General features: G+C 45.9%; 1 protein-coding gene across 1 annotated transcript in view; it reads right to left on the reverse strand.

Moving 5' to 3' along the window:
- Nucleotides 1–8,034: 8,034 nt before the first annotated feature.
- OXTR (oxytocin receptor) overlaps nucleotides 8,035–26,975 on the reverse strand; it is a 101,962-nt gene continuing 83,021 nt past the window's right edge. Inside the window, exon 2 of the mRNA XM_068252774.1 lies at nucleotides 8,035–13,256. Within this exon, the coding sequence (XP_068108875.1) occupies nucleotides 13,006–13,256 (251 nt within the window). The 3' untranslated portion in view covers nucleotides 8,035–13,005. The remainder of the gene's footprint in view (nucleotides 13,257–26,975) is intronic.

Below are 26,975 nucleotides of genomic sequence, written 5' to 3' on the forward strand. Positions count from 1 at the left end.
ATTTTATATGCTATACGCTATATGATTCTCATTTATTACTATGTGTTATAACAATTGTGCCTGAGCGCTGTATCTTTTAACTCTTAAGGCACCTCTATTGACCTGAGGAAGCGGTTTTGACCGTGAAACGCGTTGTCTGTGCCCCAATAAACTTCGATTATACAAGTATACGACTTGATCTGTATATTTCCCATAAGGGACATCTAGAAGGTAGGATCACACCATTTTGTTTCCTTAATGCTGTACCTACCATATAGAATCACATAGATCTGAATCACTTTGCCGGGCGCCTCCTACCCTACCAAAAACTAGTTAGTGCCCCTTGATCCAAGGGGAAGATGTACGTCGGAACTACTCCGACGGATCTACCTTTTTTGGGGAGCGACCAAAAGAAGAATAAAGGCCGACTGGGGACGGTACTTCCCCACCAGCGAAAACGAGTGGTTGCCTCAATTAGCAACCCACTCTTGTGAGTATACTACTGATTGACTTTATAAAAGCAATCCTGTACATCAGGGGTCCCCAACCTTTTCAACCTTTTCCAGCCCGGGGACCACTTACTGACCAAATTTTTCTCCGAGGCCGGGGGGGGGGGGGGGGGGGGGTATTGCGCGCGCGACCTAGTGGACAGTGTCGTGCGCAGCGGGTTATGGGGGGAGGGGCTGGGGTGCGGCGGCATAGCTAGCATAGTTGCCTCAGTATAGGGAGTTTAGTTGCCCCAGTATGGCTAGTATAGTTACCCCAGTGTAGCTAGTATAGTGCCCCAGCATGGCTAGTATAGTGCCCAGCATGGCTAGTATAGTGCCCAGCATGGCTAGTATAGTGGCCAGCATGGCTAGTATAGTGGCCCAGCTATAGCTAGTATAGTGCCCAGTATGCGTAAATGGTGCGGCCGCCGCTTCTGTTACCTTATGAGCGGGCGGGCGGGCGGCCGCTTCCGGATTCCCCCATGCGCGCTCTCCTCCATGAAGTACTATCTCCTCCTATAACAGCAGCGCGTCTTGCGTCTGCTGTGAGGAGGGAAGGAGGCGGGGCAGCGGTTCCCATGGTAGCGGCGATGCATATCGCCGCTACAGGAAGCCGCTGCCCCGCCTCCTTCCCTCCTTACAGCAGACGCAAGACGCGCTGCTGTTATAGGAGGAGATAGTACTTCATGGAGGAGAGCGCGCATGGGGGAATCCGGAAGCGGCCGCCCGCTCATAAAGTAACAGAAGCGGCGGCCGCGGGGGGGAGGGGCAAGATGACAGACCCGCCGCGGCCCGGCTGGACACTGCCAACGGACCGGCAGTGGGCCGCGGCCCGGTGGTTGGGGACCCCTGCTGTACATAATAACGTGCTGCACCAGATTGGGCTCCCGGACCTCCTGTGTTTTTTGTCTTCTACTACTACTATAGGCACAGATGTCCTGGGACCTTGGACTTCGCACTCCATAAACCTTCAAACCCCCACCAAACTGCACTGCAAGTGTGCTAGCTGTCCCCACTGTCATTTCTCCCTTACTTCCCTTGCCCATAACGTAGCCACAGTTGTCCCTTAGTATTAGGTACCCAAAAATAAACTCAATATTAAGTATCTAGAGGTGCCCCCAAGTAATAGGAAGCTAGGGGAACCTCTGTATTAAGTAGCTAGAGGTGCCCCTGACTGAAGGGAGATCTGGTCAGTGGAATGCAGAGAGTTGGGTGAGTAACCTCTAATTTACACTCTCATAAGGACTCTGCATAGGGAAAGAGGGAGGTGCTCAGGGAGGGGAGTGTGCCGCCTTTCTATCATCAGGCGCTTGTAGGCACGTGCTTACAGTGCCTTATGGTAAATCCGGCCCTGATGATACAGCAATCCCTATTTAATATCCAGCTTTTAATATCTAAAGCTTTACTTTAGCAAGATGCCCCCTCTTTGGATAGATAATGGAGTGTTGGTGGGATTCACAGCTTTACACACAAGACACAAACCGGAATAATTCTTCACACCGCAATCAGGTCTCCAAGAACAGCCTTTATTAAAGATAAAGAGATCTGAAAACTGGACAGCAAGTAAAATAAAACTCTCAACGTAAACCAGTGATCTGTAAAATGATTCAGCACAAAAAGTGTCTCATAAAAATTCGTATTTACATGCCCTATCGGTTGGCCAACTAATCAAAGCCTCACGAGGAACTGGAGACAGCAGGGAGACACGGAGAGCCTCATACCTCCCCGATGTCTCAAGCTCCTCTGAAATATTAGTTTTCTGCCTAGACAACACTCTATATACACATCTGGCTTGTAATAATTCACTCAAGGTCCACCTCCTGGAATAAAGCATTAAACCCTTCACCCCAAATTAGTACATTGTCACAATAACTTTAGTGTTAAAAAGCAAAAACATGTTTAATGATCTAAAAGGTCACTTGATCACTCTTCTCCTTCTCCAACTAGGATAACTCATCGAGAAGCATGTGATCAGTTTGGTCAAGTGATATGTAAGTCTTTGATTTGCTAGCCATGATGATCATGCGCTAAAGCAGGATGTGATCAGCCAAGTCAGAGCTATGCAAATGTATCAGGTGATCAAACAAAATCACATGCTCTCCAAGAGTTCTCCTAGATATGACCATAACTACTCCTCAGGCCCCTCCCTAGTCTGGAGGGTGGAGCATGGTGTGCAGTAATAATGTGAGTTCCTGAATTCCCTTACGGAAAGAGGTGTGGCCTGGACTGCTACAGCCTTGCACTTTGTATGTCAGTCTACAGCTAAAGGAAACGGAGTACACTGATCACATGACTGCTTTGTGGAAAATAGCTATAAGCAATTCTTTTTTACTCAAAAGGTACTATGACAAGATACTTGGGTGGGGACTCAAGCACTCTTAAGCAGGCCATACAACATACAACCTTAGCTGTGAAATCTTGTCTAATGTTACCAAATGTATAGTGTAAGGGAGGTCATACAATCTTGATTGTACAATCTATCTATTAAAAGGGTAAAAAGATTGAAATCGGATTGTTTTGGCAAGCTCTCATACTACATGGATGGAAGTGGCAAGATTGAACAAAATCAAGATTGCATGGTGTATGGCCAGGGTAAGGGCCAAAACACTGAACATACACAAGTCACATGGATTAGATAAGACTACTGCTGGTAGGGGTCAAACTGGACAGGATTGGACAACCAGAATTGTATGGTGTATGGCCTGATTTGCAAAATACTGTTAAGCATCAAACTTCAGATGTCCTGATAGCCACAGACTGGGCCGAATATACATATACATATAAATATATTACAATATTTAGGTTTTATAACTCTTTTTCTGAATATAGATATAAAATTTAGGAGCCCAGTGCTCTACTTAAATAGACAATAGGCATAGCATATTTATTTACACACAGTACATTCACATACATACAGATATACAGATAGGTGGATGTATAAACCAGCATGATGTATTAAACATGGGGCCGTATAACACCTCCAATAGCTTATTCGTTTCCTTACTCTGCCTTCACCAACATGATTAGGGGCGTAACCATAGCGACCCCCGGCATTGTGAGGGGACCCAGTGGCTAAGGGGGCCTGTTCCTGTGCAGCGCCAGCGTCATACATTACCTTGTTCCAGCAGAGTGACTTGTCCTTCCTCTCTTCACTGTAACAATCTTCTGTGTCCCGTCTGTGCATGTCACGTGATGGGCATCAAGAACCGCAAGGAGATAGGCCGTACAGCAACTACAGGTAAGAGAGGAGTAAGGACATGTTGCCCTGCTAGAAGAAGCCAATGTAAGATGCTTCCACTGATCTGCACATTGCACAGGACCGGGCCCGCTTAGCCCCCGGCTAAGCCATCTGTCCCCATACCGAACACACAGCAATGTTGGGTGGGGGGTATGCAGGGAGGCCCGGCTGGCTGAGTTTTGCTGGGTGCCCCGCCTTGCTCACGCTACACCCCTGAACACCATCATTACACTGGCTGGTGACTTTGTGAACTATAGAGATAAGGTGGAGGTGGGGGAGGGGGAATGTGTGTGTGTATAGACAGGTATAACTACTAAAGTTATCTCCACAATACATTAATTAAGGACTGAGGCTTTTGGATGTTACTTCGTGTTCACGTGGAGGTGAAATCCACAAATGCTTTCTGTTTTAAGAAAGGCACTTGAGACTCAGTTCAGAAAACAAAATAGACATTTTTTTGGATGTTTTGCTGGAGTGGAAAATGCAAAGTTGACAGATGCTATAAAGTCATTAAAGAGGAACTGTAACGACAAAACGGCCCCTGGGGGGTACTCACCTCGGTGGGGGAAGCCTCAGGATCCTAATGAGGCTTCCCACGCCGTCCTGCGTCCCTCGGGGGTCTCGCTGTAGCCCTCCGTACAGCGGTGACGCAATATTTACCTTCCTGGCTCCTGCGCAGGCGCTCTGATGGCTGTCGGCGCCGAAGTAGGCGGAAATACCCGATCGCCGTCGGGTCTGCTCTACTGCGCAGGCGCAAGTTTCCGGCGCCTGCGCAGTAGAGCGGACCCGACGGAGATCGGGTATTTCCGTCTATTTCCGTGCCGAAAGTCGCCACAGCGCCCCCGCTGGAGCCAGCAAAGGTAAATATTGAACTGACAGTCGGCACAGTCGCCGGCTGTTCGGAGGGCTGCGGCGAGACCCCCGTGGGACAGAGGACGGCGTGGGAAGCCTCATTAGGATCCCGAGGCTTCCCCCACCCGAGGTGAGTACCCCCCAGGGGATGTTTTTCATGTTACAGAGTCTCTTTAAAGGACTTACGAGCCCAAATAGCGAAAAAAAGATAAGTACCTTAATCAGTTTTAAATGCACGGAGGACGCCGTCCGCGCCCTCCATGCAGTTCCGCCGGGTCCCCGCAGTCTGATCACCCCCCGTGCCGCTCCCGACCCCACGAACGGGGTCGGGCTCCCCTTCCTCTCCCAAGATGGCCGCCGGAGCCGGCCGCGCAGTCCGCATACGCGTTAGTGCGGCTGCGCAGCTCTAGGGCCTCCCCCCTCAATCCACGCTACTGTGCGTGGATCGGGGGGGGGGGGAGGGCCCTAGAGCTGCGCAGCCGCACTAACGCATATGCAGACTGCGCAGCTGCGGCCGGCTCCGGCGGCCATCTTAGGAGAGGAAGGGGAGCCCGACCCCGTCTGTGGGGTCGGGAGCGGCACGGGGGGCGATCAGACTGCGGGGACCTGGCGGAACTGCACGGAGGGCGCGGACGGCGTCCTCCGTGCATTTAAAACTGATTAAGGTACTTATCTTTTTTCCGCTATTTGGGCTCGTAAGTCCTTTAATAAGATCCGTTCACATTTGTCACTCTGCAACGGATCCGTTTTGTCCCACTGCAATCAGCAGATCAGCAAGTCCTGATCTGCACAATTGTTCCGGACAAGCGGATGTGTCTTCCATAGAAGCCCCTGCCCTGGACACCAGGCGGACCACAACGAACCAACACTGCACTGCTCACTCTGGTTGGCCGTTGGAGATTCGGCTCAGACGTGAGTCAAACCTTACAATGTTTTATTTTGGTTAATAGTATTGGGGCATTTGGTTCATTTTAGGCCACTATAAAAAATCCTAGTGGTTCTCATGCTCTCCATAACTTATAGTATATGGGAGACGAACTTTGGGTAAAACAAAACATACTTACCTAAGAAGAGGATAGCCTCTGGGTCCTATAGAGGCTTCCTCTGGTCCCCTGTTGTCAAACGTTGCCCCCCCCCCCAAGAATTCCGATTTGGCTCATTGGAATGTCGCAAGCAAGGATGACTGCGCCTAGTAAGCACCGTGCTACTGTGCAGACGCAGCCATACTAGCCTGGGTGCAGTCATGCCAGAAATGAGGCGTGGCCCCGATGTTTTGGAGAATGCAGGGCAGTGGTGGAGGTCGGAGGACAGCGTAGGAAGCCTCTACAGGATCCAGAGGCTTTCCTCTCAGATTTTCACTTGAGGTGTGCCTCAGGTTTCCTTGAGGCTGGATTAACCCTTGCATGCTGCGACACAACTCAACACAACGCATCTATTTTTCAATGGGATGCAACGCGACGCAACTCAGCGCAACGCAACCAAGTGTGAATCCAGCCTCAACTTAGTACTTGGTAACACCTCTCTCATAAGCCCTGCCATAGCCTGGGCCACATCCAATCCATACCTCGCCCTGATGAAAGCCATCTGAGCATGTTCCTAACTTATTCACATGTCATGAGTCTGCCCTGTGCCTAGTGAGAAAGCATGTGTGAAAAATGAAAGAATCTCAGGCAGAAATAGCCCAGCCTGATCAGAACTGCCCTACAAGGCAGGGGCAGTAAAATGGATCCAATCAGGCTTAGCTATTTCCACCTGAGCCCAAAGTGCGAAGCTCACACAGGAATGTTATGATCCTGGAGCCCGAGGTAAGTAGTCCCCAGGAGCACTTTTTTTTCATACAGATTCTCTTTAACATTTTTGTAGTTAATCTCTATTGACAATTGTTTTTACCAGGTAGAAATGACAAATGTTTTGTTTCCTACCCAATGCCCGATCCAATGAAACCTCAGTCAAGAGTTCTCCTTTAATCTATTACCATGTTTTGTTCTCATGGTTTGCAGCACATGGAACAGCTGCGCGCCGGGTACGGAGAAGCGCAGGAAGCATTGCGTGTAACATCTGGGAATGATTCGGGGCCGTCGCATTCCACCGCTTCCTTATTATGGCACAATGATAGATGACAGATCTTTTCTCTATCGTTATTAATTACACCCTCCATTAATTCAGGACATATTCCTCCATCTCGCTTACTGACCCCCCCAGCCCCCGCTCCCTCACAGACTTATAAGGGGAGGGGACATTTGGAGGTGTTCTGATCAACCCTTTGAGACCATCATGTTATATTGATGGATGTTGCAAGCTGTGCATATAATGTACGGCCGATTGTGCAACGGGTAGCATCCAGCCTTGTGAGCAGGGCTGGCGCTTCCATAGAAGCAAAGGGGCAATTGCCCCTGGGCCCCAGAGCCTGTGGGGGCCCCCCAAGGTACCACCTCCCCTCCAGTTGTGGTGACTCATGGAAACCCCCAAAATGCTATTTAGGGGACATATGATGGACACCTAATGCTATTGTGTGATGGGGGAAATTGGATCTGGCCTGGCAGCCAGCTAAGGGGCCCTGGGGGTGATTTGGTTGCAAGGTGGCATCAGGGGGCCTCCCAAGTTACTTTTACCCCAGGGCCGCATTGTAGCAAGAACTGACCCTGCCTGTGAGATGCTACACCAGGCACAATCCCCATTTTACTGCTTGGCAGCTGAGGCTTTTTGTGTTTAAAGTTGGAGTAGTAATAAAGTTTACAGTTCAAAATCTGGATTGAGTCTAGATGGTAATGATTAAATAAAAAAACAAATGTTCTACTTTGTACATATTGAGCAATAAAGAGATTTTATATGTCTGGAAATCCCAAGCAGCTCTGCAGATAAATCATCACAACACAAACAGATCTCGTAAATATATCAGTGTTAAAGGAAACCAGAGATGATGAATACTTATCGTTTTATACATACCTGAAGCTTTCTCCAGCCCCATGCACACAGGTCGCTCCCATGCCGCTGTCCTCCGCTGCGTGCAGATACGGTATCGGGTCCTATTACTTCGGCCAGTCGCAGCCAGTCTGTGCAAGAGGAAGTGCACGCTCTACGTATCTCTTCAGTGGCCGCTGGAAAGATACGTAGAGCGCACACTTCCCTTGTGGCAGAAATTACGGGACCCGATACCGTAGCTGCAGGCAGCGGAGAACGGCGGCATGGGAGTGATCCGTGCACATGGGGCTGGAGCAGTGGCGTAACTAAAACTCATTGGGCCACCCTGGATGGATGGGGGCCCCCCTTGACCCTGCTGAACACTGAATAGGGACTGTCTACAGATCTGTGTCTGTAAAACTTTGTATGATTCCTTATTAGTGGCTGAGCACATGCAGTCATTAGAAAAATTGTGTAGAGAACAGAAATTGTTTTTCTCCTTACCCTTAGTTGTCAGTCTCTAAGAACAGGGAAAATGAAACTCTCCCCCCCCCCCCCCCTCACGGGGCCACCTGCAGCTTCTGGCCCCCCCTGCAGCTGCATCCCTTGCAGGGTCTATTGTTACGCCCCTGGGCTGGAGGAAGCCTCAGGTATGTATAAAATGGTAAGTATTTGTCATCGCTGGTACACTTTAAACACACACCGTGTTTCAGGAACAGATCATGGAAAAGTAAGTGTTGAAAAATTAAAGTGGGCTTCCAACCAGAGATGGACGAAGATGTAATGGGGCCATAGGCAAAGTAGTAGATTTGGGCCACCTTGTGGTCCTTTTGGTAAGCTGAAGTGGAGAGAGGTCAGAGAAGGTGGAGGGTGGGCCCCCTTGACTCCCACTAGGCCCCAGGCACCTGCCTAGGTTGCTCGGTGGATTACCCTGCTCTACTTCCAGCCAAAACGTTTTGGATAGGTGCACACTTCGCAGAAACGCAAGCGTTGAGGAAAACACTGCGTTTTTGCCGCTAATGGAAGTCTATGGGCCGCATGAAAAAACGCATATGTTTTGTATGCGTGCGTTTTTAAAAACGCTACTTTTGTTGCATGGTGTTCAAAAACGCATCAAAAACGCACATAAAGAAAGTGGAGTGGGGACACAATATTACGTTTTGTATGCATTATTCATGCGTTTTTGTTTTTTTTAAATATTGTGATGTATTTCCGCTTCCTGTTGTCTTCCAAGTGATTTGCATAAAACACAATGTAAAAACGCATTGAAAATGCATACAAAACCCATATGCGTTTTGTAGATGCGAACTGCAAACGTGTAAAAATGCATACATTTAAATACCCAAACAATGTGATCACAGACTGAGTTAGTGGGGGAGGGACTCACCACAGCTGAATCCGGTCTGTTGCCGAGCGGTTCCCGTGTCCAGGATACCGCCCCGAGCCTCCGGCGCGCACATTGATCACATTGTTTGGGTATTTAAATGTGTGTGTCATTTAGCTCTAATGGTCTCTGAGGAAGCAAGCAGCTTAGCTTGCGAAATGGCTGTCAGACCAGCTACTTGTTGCCTGTGTTTGTCTATGAGTGGGATGAAATAAATTGGTGAATTGCAAACTATTGGTGCCCGGCTTGCCTTTCTCTTTGGACTGCTGGATAAAAAAAGCATATACTTGCGTTCTGCAAAGGGAACCTAAACTGAGAAGGATATGGATTTTTCCTTTTAAAATAATACCAGTTGCCTGACTCTCCTGCTGATCCCGTCTCTCTAATAATTTTAGCCACAGCCCCTGAACAAGCATGCAGATCAGGTGCTCTGACTGAAGTCAGACTGGATTAGCTGCATGCTTGTTTCAAGTGTGTGATTCAGTCACCACTGCAGTCATAGAGATCAGCAGGACTGCCAGGCAACTGGTATTGTTTAAAAGGAAACATCCAAATCCCTCTCAGTTTAGGTTCCTTTTAAGGACTGTCTCACCCAAAAATCTAGCATGTGTGCAGCTGCCCAATGAGCCCTTTGTGCTGGTACTTATTTGCCTTGCTGAACACCGCTCCCTCATGCATTGCCGCTTCCCCCCTCAGTACATGCTAATGCTACCTGGCTGTAGCCTAACAGTGTATCTGTACAGGGCTCATTCCCTGCAATGTCAGCCTAACGATTAAGCAACCAATGCTAAGGGCGACATTCATTGACAGTGTGTACAAGATTCAGGTGTGGTGTTATCCATCAGATATGGCAGCTATTGATTCGAGATGGTCACTAGAGATGATCAAAGATATGCAAGTTCTTCTGAGTTGATGCAAATTTTTATGGAAATATACGCAACTTGAAAATGGGCCAATCAATTTAAACCTGGGTTAAAATTGATTAAATTGATTGGTCCATTTTCAAACTCCATACATTTGCATAATTTCAGAAGAATTAGCATCTCATTGATCATCCCTAATGGTCACTGAGATGCTAACAAGTCCACCTCGCATGTAAATTGTATGCAAATGCACTTCCTGGCCCAATTCCAAGATGCATACAATTATCTTAAAATATGAATGAAAGCCAGAATTACTAGCAACCCCTTGACGATTAGGGGTGGTTAATGAAATGCAAATAATTTTGCATGCAAATTTATGCAGATGACAAATGGACCAATGGAATTTTATCTCAGCAGGAGTTGATTGATTCTTGTTCAAGCTGCGTATCTTTGCATACAAAATTTGCAAAATGCTGCATCAACTCAAAAATATTTGCATCTCACTGACCATCTGTAGTGGGATGGAACAGCTTGAGGGCGGTTTTAGACTGTCAACTGCCGGTAGCGGTGTGGTGCAGCTCGGGGGCTGCATCACCAAAAACAGGCCTTCGTTCGAACTTCTAACGGTACTAACGCGGTAATCCCCATCAGGCAGATGGCCAAGCAGGAAGTGTCGCTCACTTCCTGTTGGGCAATCATTAACATGCAAGGAAGTGTATTGCTTAAATACGCTTCAGCGCATGTGTAAAACTATGGAGGGTCGGTTTAAAACACGTGCGTCGCTATAGACTTACGTGATTCCCGGTCCACCGCACATAACGTAGATATGCGCTCGCGTTACATAGGATACTTCCGGCGCAGCACACCGCTAGTTCACCTAACGACTCACAATACCTGTGGTAGGCTGCAGCGACAATGCTGCACAGCACTGCCTCAGTGTGAAAGGGTCTTGAAGATATTTGAGTGATTTTTAAATAAGGCCCAACCATGACAGGAATGATTGGACAAAAATTGTGCAACCAGATTTTTGGCCAACTTAAACCCAATTATTGAAAGGATGTCTCTAAAAACACAGATTTGTAGGTTAGCTATGCAGTAAATGTCTTCAAACAGGGCACAAAGAGCAATAAAAACCCAATTCAAACCTAACCCCCCCCCAAAAAAAAGTAATGACCGGACATCTACTTTACAGACACAGACAGCAGTAAAAGTTCTAGCCCTTCCCCATTCAATCCAAAATATAACAAGAAAAGTATTGACTGCAGCTCCACTTTACAGAAGTGTCTCCACTTTCAATGAGTTCTGAAAAGTAATTAAAACAGGAGTTAAAAGAGTCGACTTCTTTCTTACATTCTTATAAACTCTTCGGCATATTCGGTTTGCCCTGATGGGCCAGGCTGCTTGAGAAAGCATTCCACGCTACGCGTCATTCAATGCTGCCGGTGGCGGCCACTAAACACGTCATAAAAATATTGCACATCATTTTACAAAGCGATAGCTGAAGAATCCAGCAATGTGAGGGCTGCGTAGGAAAGAGAGGGGGCGCTGTGATCCAGACATGACTGTGCCGGGAATACAGGTGAGTATATTTTGTGGATCCTATACAGGGTGATTTGTGATAGTGCAAGAGGGCAGCAGTTATGATCAGACCACAGTCATGTTCCACACCATCCAATATCTTTGACTGGTACTGCCACGCCCAAGTCTGTGATGCCTTCAAAGTTGGATATTTTGTGTTAGCTGGCTGGAAGGCAGTGACATCACCAAGGCCATGAGGCAAAGCAATCTGTCCAGGCTCGGTCGTTTTCAGTAAGATGGCATGGGTTAGGGTCAGGGATAACATCGTTCATGTGAACTGTTGACGTTACTGGAGCCATTTTATGACTGTTCACCAGGAAATTGGTTCAGCACAAGAAGTCTGTCAAGCCATAGCTATGCTGTGTGTCAAGTTGTTGCTGATTCATGACATCAGTGACACCATTTTGTCAACTCACTGGTAGATAGTGACTCAACAGATGCCATTTTCTGTCAACGCATCGGGAACGAATGATAAAGCTGGAGCTTAATGGAACTGAAGGTTTCTCTGAGGGCTTATTATGTCACCTCATGTGGAACTACTGACCCAACAATAGCTGGCTAAATAGATCTTACATCAAATCACCAGAGGCTAGTGGCATGACCAAAGTTTTGCTATTCAAGTTCAGCTTCTCAGCTTCTTAAAAGCTTTGAAGTCCTAAAATACTTTTCCATAATATGACACAGATTAATTGTGATATCCCTCAGCTTCTTCACCCCATTCAGCAAGATCAACAAAGTCTACAGATAGATCCTTTTCTCGTTTTGCTTTCTCCTGCCCTCAAGGACCTGTTCTACCATTCCTAAAGGTTTTCAAGTTCCCATTCTCGGTGGTTGCTAAACATAATATAAATTACACCGAAAGGAAAAAAAAAACCCTGGCTCCATTAAGATAGACATGCTCCTTGCCCTCAGCTTATATCTCTCTAAAATGCAATACTAAATCATAATCCTACACTAAAGTCTATAATATGATAAGTATGTCTGGGAAAGTTTAAAGAAAAATAAGCCAATGTTTACGGGGCCCCCTTTTTTTTTTTAATCATCAAGAAGAATATGAGTACATCCTAAAAATAATTTCAAATACAGTATCATAGAGCTAAACAACATTGATTTCAAGATACATTGTGGCAAATTTATCTAAACCAGCACCAAGAAAATTAGACACTTTCTATGCTTCTGCACTTTTTATGTGCCACTTTTGTTTCAATTCTTCTGGTACTGGTTTTGTTAAATCTGCCCCACTAAGTGGGAAAATGTGCACCTGGTAGTTATGCTATTACCAGTGGACAGTAGGGAAGGGCAAGGAGTAGGCACATCTAAAAGAAGCTAGGAGGCATTTTTCATAGAAAAGATAATATAGACTGACTCGTCCCCCCTTCCACCTCCACTCATGGATGCCTCATATCTTCCAGGAGTTTGAGGAACATCTAGTCTACATAGAACAAAATACATCCTTAGAACTGCAAGATGCTGGCATTAGTTCGAAGAGGTATGGACAGTAACATAACAGTCGAACGTTATCTTTATCTAAAACATTTTTGGTTTTTTCACCCTTCTGTCTAGCCTAACTTAAGTTTCACCCTTTAACATCAGCTCCAAGGCAAGGTCCATCATCTACAGCTTGTAGTTCCCAATGCCTTGTCTACTTATGTCTCGTGAGGAGGTTCTCATTCAGGATAAGCATCCCTTCTCAATTGTTTGCCCAACAGTGGGCGGCAGTAGTCATGCTGTAGATGGCTGAGTGATACTCTTCTGACTTGAACTTTTGCGACTCAAGACGAAGGTTGAGGAATTACTCTTCCTGCTGGCGCTCAGGTCGCTCCCTTGCTGCCTGGACTTCAGGTACCGCGCAGAGCAGCAGAGGAACCGTTGCAGGAGATCATGGAAGAGATGTCCGGTGAAGAGCATGTAGATCCAGGGGTTGCAGCAGCTGTTCAGACTTCCCAGGAGCATCGCGATGATGAACATTGAGGCTGCATGAAACAAAGACAAGGAATCAGACCGGTTCATGTATCAGAGGGGTTTTTTATACATAAAACTTATTACTAGACTTTTATTGCTCCCCTTTTAGGTAAAGAACATTGGGGTTACTAGCCATTATTTTTTGTATTATTATATAGCATTGACATATTCCCTAGCATTTTACAGAGTAGACAGTCATGCCACTTACTGCCCTTCAGAGAAGTTCACAATGTATTCCATTTATCCCCCACTTTAGTCATATGTGGCTATCATGGTCAAAGGCCAATTTTGAAAGAACCAATTAACTTGTCTGTATGTGACTGGTATGTGGAACTTAGGGAACCCACAAACACTCAGGAAGATCATTAAAATAGATAGGTAATATAATCTCTTACCCACCCTGTTTTAAAAGAACAGGCAAATGTTTGTGATTTCATGGAGGCAGCCATCTTTTTCATGGGGGCAGCCATCTTTTTGGTTGAAAGGAGGTGACAGGGAGCATGAGACATAGTTCCAACTGTCCTGTGTCCTGATCACCCCTCCCAGCTGCTAGGCAACGAAAACAACAACATCAGAAAGCCCATCATGCTTTGAACAGCATCAGGCAAAAAATGCCCAGACATTTTTCTTTGATGGGGCGGAGCTTAGCTTCTAAGCAGCTAAAAATTAGGCTTGGTTTGAAAAACAAAGTTCTGATGCTGTGAAATTGTTAAAGAAGCACCAAGCCTTTTCAGTTCTGCTGAGTAGATTTTTAGTCTGGAGGTTCACTTTAAAGAGGAACTCCAGCCTAAACAAACATACTGTCATTAAGTTACATTAGTTATGTTAATTAAAATAGATAGGTAATATAATCGTTTACACACCCTGTTTTAAAAGAACAGGCAAATGTTTGATTTCATGATGGCAGCCATCTTTTTGGTTGAAAGGAGGTGATGGAGCATGAGACACAGTTCCAACTGTCCTGTGTCCTGATCACCCCTCCCAGCTGCTAGGCAACGAGAACAACAACATCAGAAATCTCATCATACTTTGAACAGCATCAGGCAAAAAATGCCCAGGCAGTTTTCTTTGATGGGGCGGAGCTTAGCTTCTAATGCTGGACATAGACGGTTCATTTCTGCGGCTTGATTAGCCACCGGATCGACTCCCGCCGCATCCCCACTCGCGCCTGGATCGATTCCCGCTCGTCCCGTGGGCGCTTCCTTATCTTCCGCTCGATTTCCGCTATTGTCCGTCCGTGGGTATCGAGCGGGGAATCGATCCGCGCGGTGATGGGACCTGTCGGATATTATCAATCGAGCCATCAGCGGCTCGATTGATAAAGAAAAACGAACAGTCTATGCCCAGCATTAGCAGCTAAAAATTAGGCTTGATTTGAAAAACAAAGTTCTGATGCTGTTAAAACTGTTAAAGAAACACCAAGCCTTATTAGTGCTGCTGAGTAGATTTTTAGTCTGGAGGTTCACTTTAAGTACACAGATCTTGTCCATTCACCAGCAATAAGAAGTTTGCCTTGGATGTATATGGTATGTCCTTTTATTAATGGACAGGTTTGCCTGGAGAAGTCCTTTAACCACTTGAGGACCGCCCCCAGCCGATGGGCGGCGGCAAAGTCCGGGCCCAAACGACCGCAATACGCCCATCGGCGGGGGCGGCATCAGCGGTGGCTGTGCGGCGATCGCGTCATCAATGACGCGATCGCCGCCGGCAATAGGATCCGCCCACCCTGCACGGAAACCCGCCGGCCAATTAGCAGCGCCGGCGGGTTTCAAATGCAGCGATCCGGCCAATCAGGAGAGTATAATACACTTTGTTATTGTAACAAAGTGTATTATACTGGCTGCCTCCTCCGCTGATGGTCACTCGTCGTGCGACCATCAGAGAGGACAGGCAGCCTACCGATAAGTAGAAAAGCACACACTTTGCCCCACACAGACCACCCGATCGCCCACCCCAGCCCTCAAAACCCCCCCTGACCACCCCAGCACACCACTGCTAGCACCCCACCACCCACCTAAGAACCCATCAATCACTCCCTGTCACTATCTAGGGACGCTATCCCCTAGGTTAGGTCCCTAACTGCCCCCTAGGGTCCCCTGATCACCCCCCCTACCCTCAGATCCCCCCAGACCCCCCTCCCAGACCACCCCCCTGTATGCTGTATACAGCTATATAGCTGCCTTACCCACTGATCACCTGTCTATCACCCATCTATCACCTGTCTATCACCCCTTGTCACCACCACCCATCAGCGCAGACCCTAAACTGTCCCTTGGGGGCACCTGATCACCCACCCAGACCCTCAGATTGCCCTCAGACCCTCCTGATAACCTCCCCAGTGCATTGTTTACATCTATTCTCCCCTGTAATCACTCACTGATCTCCCATCGGTCACCCCCTGTGTCTGCCACCCATCAGATCAGGACCCAATCTGCCCCGTGCGGGCACCTAATCAACCCCCCATAACCCTCAGATCGCCCTCAGAACCCCCCCCCCCCCCCCCAATCACCTTCCCAGTGCATTGTAGTTGATTGTGCTGTAATTGTATTTCATTGTGCTGACATTCAGTTTGATTGTGCTGCAATTGTATTTGATTGTCCCGTGATTGGCTTTGATTGTCCCGTGATTGCCCTGTGATTGGCCTGTGATTGGCTTTGATTGTCCCGTGATCGGCTTTGATTGTGCCGTGATTGGTTCGATTGGCCTGTGATTGACCTGTGATCGGCTTTGATTGTGCAGTGATTGGTTTGATTGCCCTGTGATTGGCTTTGATTGGCCTGTGATTGGCTTTGATTGTGCCGTGATTGGTTTGATTGCCCTGTGATTGGCTTTGATTGTCCCGTGATTGGCTTCGATTGTCCCGTGAATTGAGTGCCCTGTGATTGGCCTGCGATTGCCCTGTGATTGCCTTTGATTGTCCTGTGATTGTTTCTGATTGCCTCTGATTCCCCACTCGCCACCACCCCCCTGTCACTATCCTAGTGATCTAAAAACAGTGATCAGTGAAAACTGTCACTTTTTTAGTATCACTAGTGTTAGCAGTTAGGCCAGTTAGCTAGGCCCCTTTGTGTCAGTTAGTGCTCAGCCCACTGCACCACAGTCACTAATTAGCGTCATCACTGTCGCTAATCAACATTGGTACTATATAGTATCTGTAAGTGATCATTACTGATCGCAGTCAGATCTATTAGGGTCACTAGGATCCACACAAAAAACACAGTGTTTGCCCGATCAGGCCTGATCGTTCGCCTGCACTTGCGTTCAGCCCGCCCCACCGCAGTGACAGAATTTTTTTTCTGATCACTGCAAAAAAACACTGTACAATAGCTGTGGCACTGTAAACCTCAGTTTTGATTTATTTTTTTATCAAAACTCAGTGACCACAGCTTTCTACCTCTCAAATACTCCCTTTTGCTAGGTAGGTGCTCTTTTTTTCTGGGTAGTCTCAGAGGAATACCCCCTAAATTTAGCAGACCACCATGGCAAGAAAGGGGTATTCCGATGATGAGGTTCTCAGGTACATGGCCCAGTCGGATGAGGACGATTGGGACGCCTCATTCGACGAATCTTCCGGGTCAGAGTTTGAACCTGAATTGAGCAGTGTCTCACTGACCGAAAGTGATGACGAGGTTGAGGTCCCGGCTAAAGCCAGGCGTACCACACCCCATGTTGTTGGACCGCAGGTGGCGCAGGATCGGCCTCAAGGGCAGCAGAGTGGTGTTCGTGCTGGTCTGAGATTTCATGGTGGGGCAGGCACCAGCAGCACAACATCTCCTGGACCTAGCACCAGTACTTCCGTAGACCCTGGTGAAGTGGCGAGCACCAGCATGGAAGTTGAAACTGGTTCGGTGGCACGTGCAGTAAGATCCCAGTCGCAGCCACCAAGAAGACGGGCCCGTACTACCCCTAGTTTACCAGAGTTGCTGGCAAACCCAAATTGGCAATCCCCTGATTCCGCCGCACCCGTACTTCCCCCTTTCACCGCCCAGTCTGGAGTCCAGGTGGAGACAGATAATCTAGGATCGGCCCTAGACTTTTTCTATCTGTTCTTCACCCAGGATCTCTTAGACTTAATTGTGGCAGAGACCAACCGTAAGGCCACACAATATATAACCGCCAATCCGGAAAGTTCCTTGCCCAGCCTTTTCGGTGGAAACCAGTCCAAGTTTCCGAAATGAAAATTTTTTGGGGCCTTCTCCTTCACACGGGACTAGTAAAGCAGAATGTGTTGCGGTCTTATTGGTCTACGGACCCAGCATATCATGTTCCCCTGTACTCTGCTGCCATGTCCAGGACACGATTTGAGAACATCCTGCGCTTCCTGCACTTCAATAACAACGAAACCTGTCATCGAAGTGACCACTCTGCTTTTGACCGGCTCCACAAAATTCGACCCCTCATAGACCACCTGTCATCCAGATTTGCAGATGCTTATACCCCTGACCAGGACATATGCGTAGACGAGTCCCTCATACGCTTTACCGGGCGCCTTCGCATCAAACAGTACATCCCAAGCAAGCGCGCCCGGTATGGGGTGAAACTTTATAAGCTCTGTGAAAGGGCCACAGGCTATACATCTTATTTTAGGGTCTATGAGGGAAAAGACTCAAAATTGGAGCCGGTCGGATGCCCTGACTACCTGGGGAGCAGTGGAAAGGTTGTGTGGGACTTGGTGTCACCCTTGTTCCAGAAAGGGTACCATCTTTTTGTGGACAATTATTACACAAGTGTGGCCCTCTTTCAGCACTTAAAAATCGAAAAAATCCGATGCTGTGGCACCGTGCGGCCTAGTCGCCGGGGCTTCCCCCAACGGCTCATTACCACCAGACTTGAACGGGGGCAGAGGGCCGCCTTGTGTGCTGACGACCTGCTCGCGGTGAAATGGAAGGACAAGAGGGAGGTTTACTTCCTGTCCACCATTCACGCAGACACGACAGTTGAAATTCAACGGCGAACTCAGGTCATTGAAAAACCCCTTGTCGTCCATGAGTATAATACTAACATGGGAGGGGTGGATTTCAATGACCAGAGGTTAGCGCCCTATTTAGTTGCCCGAAAAACAAGACGCTGGTATAAAAAAGTGTCTTTTTACCTCATTCAATTGGCAATTTACAACAGCTTTGTTCTCTACAGTAAGGCTGGGAGAACTGGATCGTTTATTAAATTTAATAAACAGATCGTGATGGAACTCCTGTATCCAGGAGGTGCCGTGGCCCAACCCCAAGATGCAACTAGCCGGCTGCATGGAAGGCATTACGCCTATCCAATTCCGAGTACCCCAGGTCAACGAATCCGAAGAAAACGCTGTTGTGTCTGCAGCAGGGCTGGAATAAGGCGTGACACCACTGTTTATTGTCCCACCTGTCCTGACCAGCCTGGCCTATGCCTAGGGGAGTGTTTTGAGAGGTACCACGAGCAGGTACACTATTAGAGAGTAGGGAACTCCACACACAGCGGTAGGCACACAAGGGTCTCTCAGTGCTATTTCACACTGCTGCGATGCGTTAGGGCAAAATGCCTAGCAAAAGTCACACTTTGCGGTCCCCCCCTACGCCAGAAGTGCTTGACTTAACGCTAGTGCATGCCCACGTTACTGCGTGGCTTCTGTGGCAATATCGATCGGCCCGGAAGTCATGTTGGTCTATGGCGACGCAGTTCATTACTAGGCCGAATGCTACTCTTGTGGTATTGCCTGAAGGTCTGTTTTGGACTATACGGTGCGGCGGGCTCGACCCACCGGATATGTCAATATGCAGTGTGAAACCAAACATCGGGTTTCCAGAGACCCTAATACACAGGGCTGCCAGAAACCTCTCCTTTCACTTGGGACAAATTGCGTAATGTACTTCGCCACAACTCTGTGCGATTTGCACTTCGCACATTGTTCCATGGGGGAGGAGAGGTTTGTCCTCGGGAGGTAAGTTAAAAAAAAAACAAAAAAAAACAAAAAAACAGGTAAGCAAAGAAGTTAATGTTTGGTTTGCAATGTTAAGTTTTTTTATTAAAAAAGTTCAAAGTTTATTAATGTTAATGAAGTAATTGCTTTGCTGCTTGCTTGTTTTTTGGGTTTTTTTGTATTTTTTCCATCCAATAACCTTCCAGGTGGACCGAGCGAACGACTAACCAGCTGCAGCACTGATGGTGCATCCTGACAGAACATTGCGCGTCTGTCAGCTTACACACAAGTCAGTGCATGCAGTGCTGCAGGACGAGATTTCTCCTCCGCAGTCAAAAAGATACGTTTGCCGAGGCATATGGGCCGAGGAGTGGTGTTGGGGTTTCATATGCTTTGGCAAACACTTTGTATCAAAAAAGAACTCTGGCAATGATTTGTTCATTCACATCGATCGGTGTGAATGGATAAATCAGGTTTGCCAGGGCATACGAGCTGGTGGGTTTGGATTTTTGGGGTGGCAGCTCCTATGTCCTGGCAGACGCCTTCCCCTCCTTTTTGTATTGTTTTGTCTTTTTTCTTCTCTCTTTTTTCTATCCAGACCGACCAATCAGCTGCAGCACTGATGGTGCATCCTGACAGAACATTGCGCGTCTGTCAGCTTACACACAAGTCGGTGCATGTAGCGCTGCAGGACGAGATTTCTCCTCCGCAGTCAAAAAGATACGTTTGCCGAGGCATATGGGCCGAGGAGTGGTGTTGGGGATTCATATGCTTTGCAAACACTTTGTATCAAAAAAGAACTCTGGCAATGATTTGTTCATCCACATCGATCGGTGTGAATGGATAAATCAGGTTTGCCAGGGCATACGAGCTGGTGGGTTTGGATTTTTGGGGCGGCAGCTCCTATGTCCTGGCAGACGCCTTCCCCTCTTTATTTTTTTCAAAATTTTTTTGGCAGATATTTTTTCATCCACATTGATTGATTGATTGTTTGACGTTCATTTTTCCTTTCAGCCCAGAGTGCATTACCCTTATGCCCAATATAAGGCGTATAGCAGAAACTCCTAATACTGGCCATACATGTAATGATTGCAGAGACCCTAAAATGCCAGGACAGACCCCACGAATGATGCCATTTTGGAAGGAGGACACCCCAAAGTATTCCGTTAGGTGCATGGTGAGTTCATAGAATATTTTATTTTTTTGTTACAAGTTAGCAGAAATTGTGTTTTTTTTTCCCACAAAATGTCATTTTCCGCTAACTTGTGACAAAAAATAAAATTTTCTATGAACTCACCATGGCCCTCATGGAATACCTTAGCGTGTATTCTTTCCAAAATTGGGTCATTTGTGGGGTTTGTTAACTGTCCTGGCAAGTGGGGGGGGGGGGGGGGTGCTAAATTGTAAGCATCCCTGTAAAGCCTGAAGGTGCTCATTGGACTTTGGGCCCTTTAGCGCAGTTAGGGTGCACAAAAGTGCCACACATGTGGTACCACCGTACTCAGGAGAAGTAGTTTAATGTGTTTTGGGGTGTATTTTTACACATACCCATGCTGGGTGGGAGAAATATCTCTGTAAATGGACAATTGTGTGTAAAAAAAATCAAAAGATTGTCATTTACAGAGATATTTCTCCCACCCAGCATGGGTATGTGTAAGAATATACCCCAAAACACACTATACTACTTCTCCTGAGTACGGCGATACCACATGTGTGGCACTTTTTTGCACCCTAACTGCGCTAAGGGGCCCAACGTCCAATGAGTACCTTTAGGATTTCACAGGCCATTTTGAGAAATTTCATTTCAAGACTACTCCTCACGGTTTAGGGCCCCTAAAATGCCAGGACAGTATAGGAACCCCACAAATGACCCCATTTTAGAAATTATACACCCCAAGGTATTCCGTTAGGAGTACGGTGAGTTCATAGAAGATTTTATTTTTTGTCACAAGTTAGCGGAAATTGCTTTTTATTAGATTTTTTCACAAAGTGTCATTTTCCGCTAACTTGTGACAAAAAAATAAAATCTTCTATGAACTCACCGTACTCCTAACGGAATACCTTGGGGTGTCTAATTTCTAAAATGGGGTCATTTGTGGGGTTCCTATACTGTCCTGGCATTTTAGGGGCCCTAAACCGTGAGGAGTAGTCTTGAAATAAAATTTCTCAAAATGACCTGTGAAATCCTAAAGGTACTCATTGGACTTTGGGCCTCTTAGCGCAGTTAGGGTGCAAAAAAGTGCCACACATGTGGTATCGCCGTACTCAGGAGAAGTAGTATAATGTGTTTTGGGGTGTATTTTTACACATACCCATGCTGGGTGGGAGAAATATCTCTGTAAATGGACAATTGTGTGTAAAAAAAGCAAAAGATTGTCATTTACAGAGAGAAATCTCCCACCCAGCATGGGTATGTGTAAAAATATACCCCAAAACACATTATACTACTTCTCCTGAGTACGGCGATACCACATGTGTGGCACTTTTTTGCACCCTAACTGCGCTAAGGGGCCCAACGTCCAATGAGTACCTTTAGGATTTCACAGATCATTTTGAGAAATTTCATTTCCAGACTACTCCTCACGGTTTAGGGCCCCTAAAATGCCAGGACAGTATAGGAACCCCACAAATGACCCCATTTTAGAAATTAGACACCCCAAGGTATTCCGTTAGGAGTACGGTGAGTTCATAGAAGATTTTATTTTTTGTCACAAGTTAGCGGAAATTGCTTTTTATTAGATTTTTTCACAAAGTGTCATTTTCCGCTAACTTGTGACAAAAAATAAAATCTTCTATGAACTCACCGTACTACTAACGGAATACCTTGGGGTGTCTTCTTTCTAAAATGGGGTCATTTGTGGGGTTCCTATACTGTCCTGGCATTTTAGGGGCCCTAAACCGTGAGGAGTAGTCTTGAAATGAAATTTCTCAAAATGACCTGTGAAATCCTAAAGGTACTCATTGGACTTTGGGCCTCTTAGCGCAGTTAGGGTGCAAAAAAGTGCCACACATGTGGTATCGCCGTACTCAGGAGAAGTAGTATAATGTGTTTTGGGGTGTATTTTTACACATACCCATGCTGGGTGGGAGAAATATCTCTGTAAATGGACAATTGTGTGTGAAAAAAGCAAAAGATTGTCCATTTACAGAGATATTTCTCCCACCCAGCATGGGTATGTGTAAAAATACACCCCAAAACACATTATACTACTTCTCCTGAGTACGGCGATACCACATGTGTGGCACTTTTTTGCACCCTAACTGCGCTAAGGGGCCCAACGTCCAATGAGTACCTTTAGGATTTCACAGGTCATTTTGAGAAATTTCATTTCAAGACTACTCCTCACGGTTTAGGGCTCCTAAAATGCCAGGACAGTATAGGAACCCCACAAATGACCCCATTTTAGAAAGAAGACACCCCAAGGTATTCCGTTAGGAGTACGGTGAGTTCATAGAAGATTTTATTTTTTGTCACAAGTTAGCGGAAATTGCTTTTTATTAGTTTTTCACAAAGTGTCATTTTCCGCTAACTTGTGACAAAAAATAAAATCTTCTATGAACTCACCGTACTACTAACGGAATACCTTGGGGTGTCTTCTTTCTAAAATGGGGTCATTTGTGGGGTTCCTATACTGTCCTGGCATTTAAGGGGCCCTAAACCGTGAGGAGTAGTCTTGAAATGAAATTTCTCAAAATGACCTGTGAAATCCTAAAGGTACTCATTAGACGTTGGGCCCCTTAGCGCAGTTAGGGTGCAAAAAAGTGCCACACATGTGGTATCGCCGTACTCAGGAGAAGTAGTATAATGTGTTTTGGGGTGTATTTTTACACATACCCATGCTGGGTGGGAGAAATATCTCTGTAAATGACAATCTTTTGCTTTTTTTACACACAATTGTCCATTTACAGAGATATTTCTCCCACCCAGCATGGGTATGTGTAAAAATACACCCCAAAACACATTATACTACTTCTCCTGAGTACGGCGATACCACATGTGTGGCACTTTTTTGCACCCTAACTGCGCTAAGAGGCCCAAAGTCCAATGAGTACCTTTAGGATTTCACAGGTCATTTTGAGAAATTTTATTTCAAGACTACTCCTCACGGTTTAGGGCCCCTAAAATGCCAGGACAGTATAGGAACCCCACAAATGACCCCATTTTAGAAAGAAGACACCCCAAGGTATTCCGTTAGGAGTACGGTGAGTTCATAGAAGATTTTATTTTTTGTCACAAGTTAGCGGAAAATGACACTTTGTGAAAAAAACTAATAAAAAGCAATTTCCGCTAACTTGTGACAAAAAATAAAATCTTCTATGAACTCACCGTACTCCTAACGGAATACCTTGGGGTGTCTTCTTTCTAAAATGGGGTCATTTGTGGGGTTCCTATACTGTCCTGGCATTTTAGGGGCCCTAAACCGTGAGGAGTAGTCTTGAAATGAAATTTTTTAAAATGACCCGTGAAATCCTAAAGGTACTCATTGGACTTTGGGCCCCTTAGCGCAGTTAGGGTGCAAAAAAGTGCCACACATGTGGTATTGCCGTACTCAGGAGAAGTAGTATAATGTGTTTTGGGGTGTATTTGTACACATACCCATGCTGAGTGGGAGAAAGATCTCTGTAAATGGACAATTGTGTGTAAAAAAAAATCAAAAGATTGTCATTTACAGAGATATTTCTCCCACCCAGCATGGGTATGTGTAAAAATACACCCCAAAACACATTATACTACTTCTCCTGAGTACGGCAATACCACATGTGTGACCCCTTTTTGCAGCCTAGGTGCACTAAGGGGCCCAACGTCCAATGAGCACCTTTAGGCTTTACAGGGGTGCTTACAATTTAGCACCCCCCAAAATGCCAGGACAGTAAATACACCCCACAAATGACCCCATTTTGGAAAGTAGACACTTCAAGGTATTCAGAGAGGGCTATGGTGAGTCCGTGGCAGATTTCATTTTTTTGGTCACAAGTTAGCAGAAATTGAATTTTTTATTTTTTATTTTTTTTGTCTCAAAGTGTCATTTTCCGCTAACTTGTGACAAAAAATACAATCTTCTATGAACTCACCATGCCTCTCAGTGAATACTTTGGGATGTCTTCTTTCCAAAATGGGGTAATTTGGGGGGTATTTATACTATCCTGGAATTTTAGCACCTCATGAAACATGACAGGTGGGTGGAAAAGTCAGAGATGCTGGAAAATGGGAAAATTCACTTTTGGCACCATAGTTTGTAAACGCTATAACTTTTACCCAATCCAATAAATATACACTGAATGGGTTTTTTTTAATCAAAAACATGTTTGTCCACATTTTTCGTGCTGCATGTATACAGAAATTTTACTTTATTTGAAAAATGTCAGCACAGAAAGTTAAAAAAATCATTTTTTTTGCCAAAATTCATGTCTTTTTTGATGAATATAATAAAAAGTAAAAATCGCAGGAGCAATCAAATAGCACCAAAAAAAAGCTTTATTAGTGACAAGAAAAGGAGCCAAAATTCATTTAGGTGGTAGGTTGTATGAGCGAGCAATAAACCGTGAAAGCTGCAGTGGTCTGAATGGAGAAAAAGGCTCTGGTCCTTAAGGGGCGAAAAGACTGTGGTCCTTAAGTGGTTAACCAGCAAAGTCACAGAAACCTTTCCAATGATAGACATGACCAGGCACTTCTTGTAGAGTTCTCCTTCTCCCAGGGAATACGGGGAGGGATATACACAACATGAGATCAGCAATACTGGCTGATTTTGGTTTGTACAGTGATTAATGGGCATTAATGAACGGAAGGTAACAGACCTGCACACACATTAGCAGAACAGATGCAGTTTACAGATGGATTTATCACCATTACAGGAAAGCGTGGCCTCCCATATCCCTGAGATCAGTATTCTCCATACGGCCTCATTGTAGCGCAATCATTCCATGAGAGGGAGAGTGCAATGAAAGCTTGAGGGCCCGTTTCCACTGCTGCCGAAATCGGGCCGAATCCGCAGAGTTTCCCCGCAAGCAAATCACATGGCGAAACTCTGCCATAGGGGATAATGCTGCCGCGTCCGAATCGCTTGCCCTAATGATTCATTGCAGCATTTATTCATGCGGCAGGCAGCAAATCCCATGCATAGCACGGCTTCTGTGGTTCGGCTGCGAACTCGCACAGTAAGGACGTGCCGCCACACGTTTCACAGGACGCACGGTGGCTAGTGGAAACGGACCCGGAATCTGATTCTTGCAGCAACAGGGGAGCACAGACAGTCCTTATTTCTGGAGGACTGAATCATGCAACGTCACAGTAAAGTTAAAGTGGGATAAAACTCTGAAGTCACATTCAATAAAAATGTGTTTTCCTACTTTTTATTATCCATACAGTTACTATATTTGCTTTTGTACAAAGTCTGTTAACAAATTACAAATTCCCAGTACAGTGTATCTGCTCAGAAAGCTGCCGTTGCATTTTATTGCATAGCTGCTGTATTTATCTATTAAAATCTATCTAGTCATCAGCTCTTTCTGCTTCTCAGCTCAGTACAGCTCAGTTACGGCAGTCTGCTAATGTTTACTTAATGTATCTGGCAAAGGAATGTTGACAAAAGATAATGTTATCACCTCTTCGGATGAGGCCAGAAGCTGCCCCTGGAAGCAAGGAGCTTTCCACTGAAGTACAAAGTGCTGTGTTTAACTGTTTGAATGCTGTTCTGCTATTCATTTTACTTTTGTGGTAGTAGATTTTATGCTGTAAATAATCTTTTACAACAAATGCTGAGTTTCAGACTACTTTAAATGAGCTTTAATGGAAGGGCAGGCTCACACTAAAGTCTCTTGCTTTCCTGTGGGCCTGTTCAAGACAAGACAAATAACATTTATATCGCGCTTTTCTCCTGGCGGACTCAAAGCACCAGAGCAGCAGCCACTAGGGCGTGCTCTATAGTAGCAGTGTTAGGGAGACTTGCCTAAGGTCTCCTGCTGAATAGGTGCTGGCTTACTGAACAGGCAGAGCCAAGATTCGAACCCTGGTTTCCTGTGTCAGAGGCAGAGCCCTTAACCATTACACTATCCAGCCACTCACATATCCTTGCCCAATTTTGAGGTATATTTACTAAACTGCGGTTATGAGAATAACGTGTATGAAGTCTTATTTAGACTGCCCAGTAGTAAGAGGTGGAAATACAGTTTTTTTCTTTCACAGTACAGAAGCTTAACCACTTTGTCCTCCTTGACATATAAAAACGTCAAGGAGAACAGGCGCGCTCCCGCGGCCGATCGCGCGCGTGCACGCGCACTCCCGGCCGCGGATTCGGTAGCCACGGAATCAATGTATCGGGCTATGGAGCCCGATCACTGATTCCTCTCCCCCGCTGAAAAAGCGACAGCTTCTCTCGGAAGCTTCGCTTTTTCTGAAGCCATGTCCCTCTAAGCGTACATTGTACGCTTAGAGTGACGTCATGTAAACAAAATCGAGATTGCCATCTTGTGGCCAAAAAGTAAAACTACAAGTAAATGTAAAAAAACATTACCATACACAAATATTTCCCCAAATAAAACACTTTTATATCCCACCCTCCCAAAAATGCCCACATAAAATGTTTAATAAAAAAAAACTAAAAACATTACTATAAAAAAAACAAAAACACATAAATATTTACCTAAGGGTCTAAACTTTTTAAATATCTATGTAAAGATGAAATATTTCTCTCTATTTTTGTATTATAAGCTTGTAAATAGTGATGAATGCAAAACGGAAAAAATGCTCTTTTATTTCCAAATAAAATATTGTCGCCATACATTGTGATAGGGACATAATTTAAACGGGGAAATAACCGTGACAAATGGGCAATTA

The sequence above is a fragment of the Hyperolius riggenbachi genome, chromosome 9, assembly GCF_040937935.1.
Source record: "Hyperolius riggenbachi isolate aHypRig1 chromosome 9, aHypRig1.pri, whole genome shotgun sequence".
Taxonomy (NCBI): Eukaryota; Metazoa; Chordata; class Amphibia; order Anura; family Hyperoliidae; genus Hyperolius; species Hyperolius riggenbachi.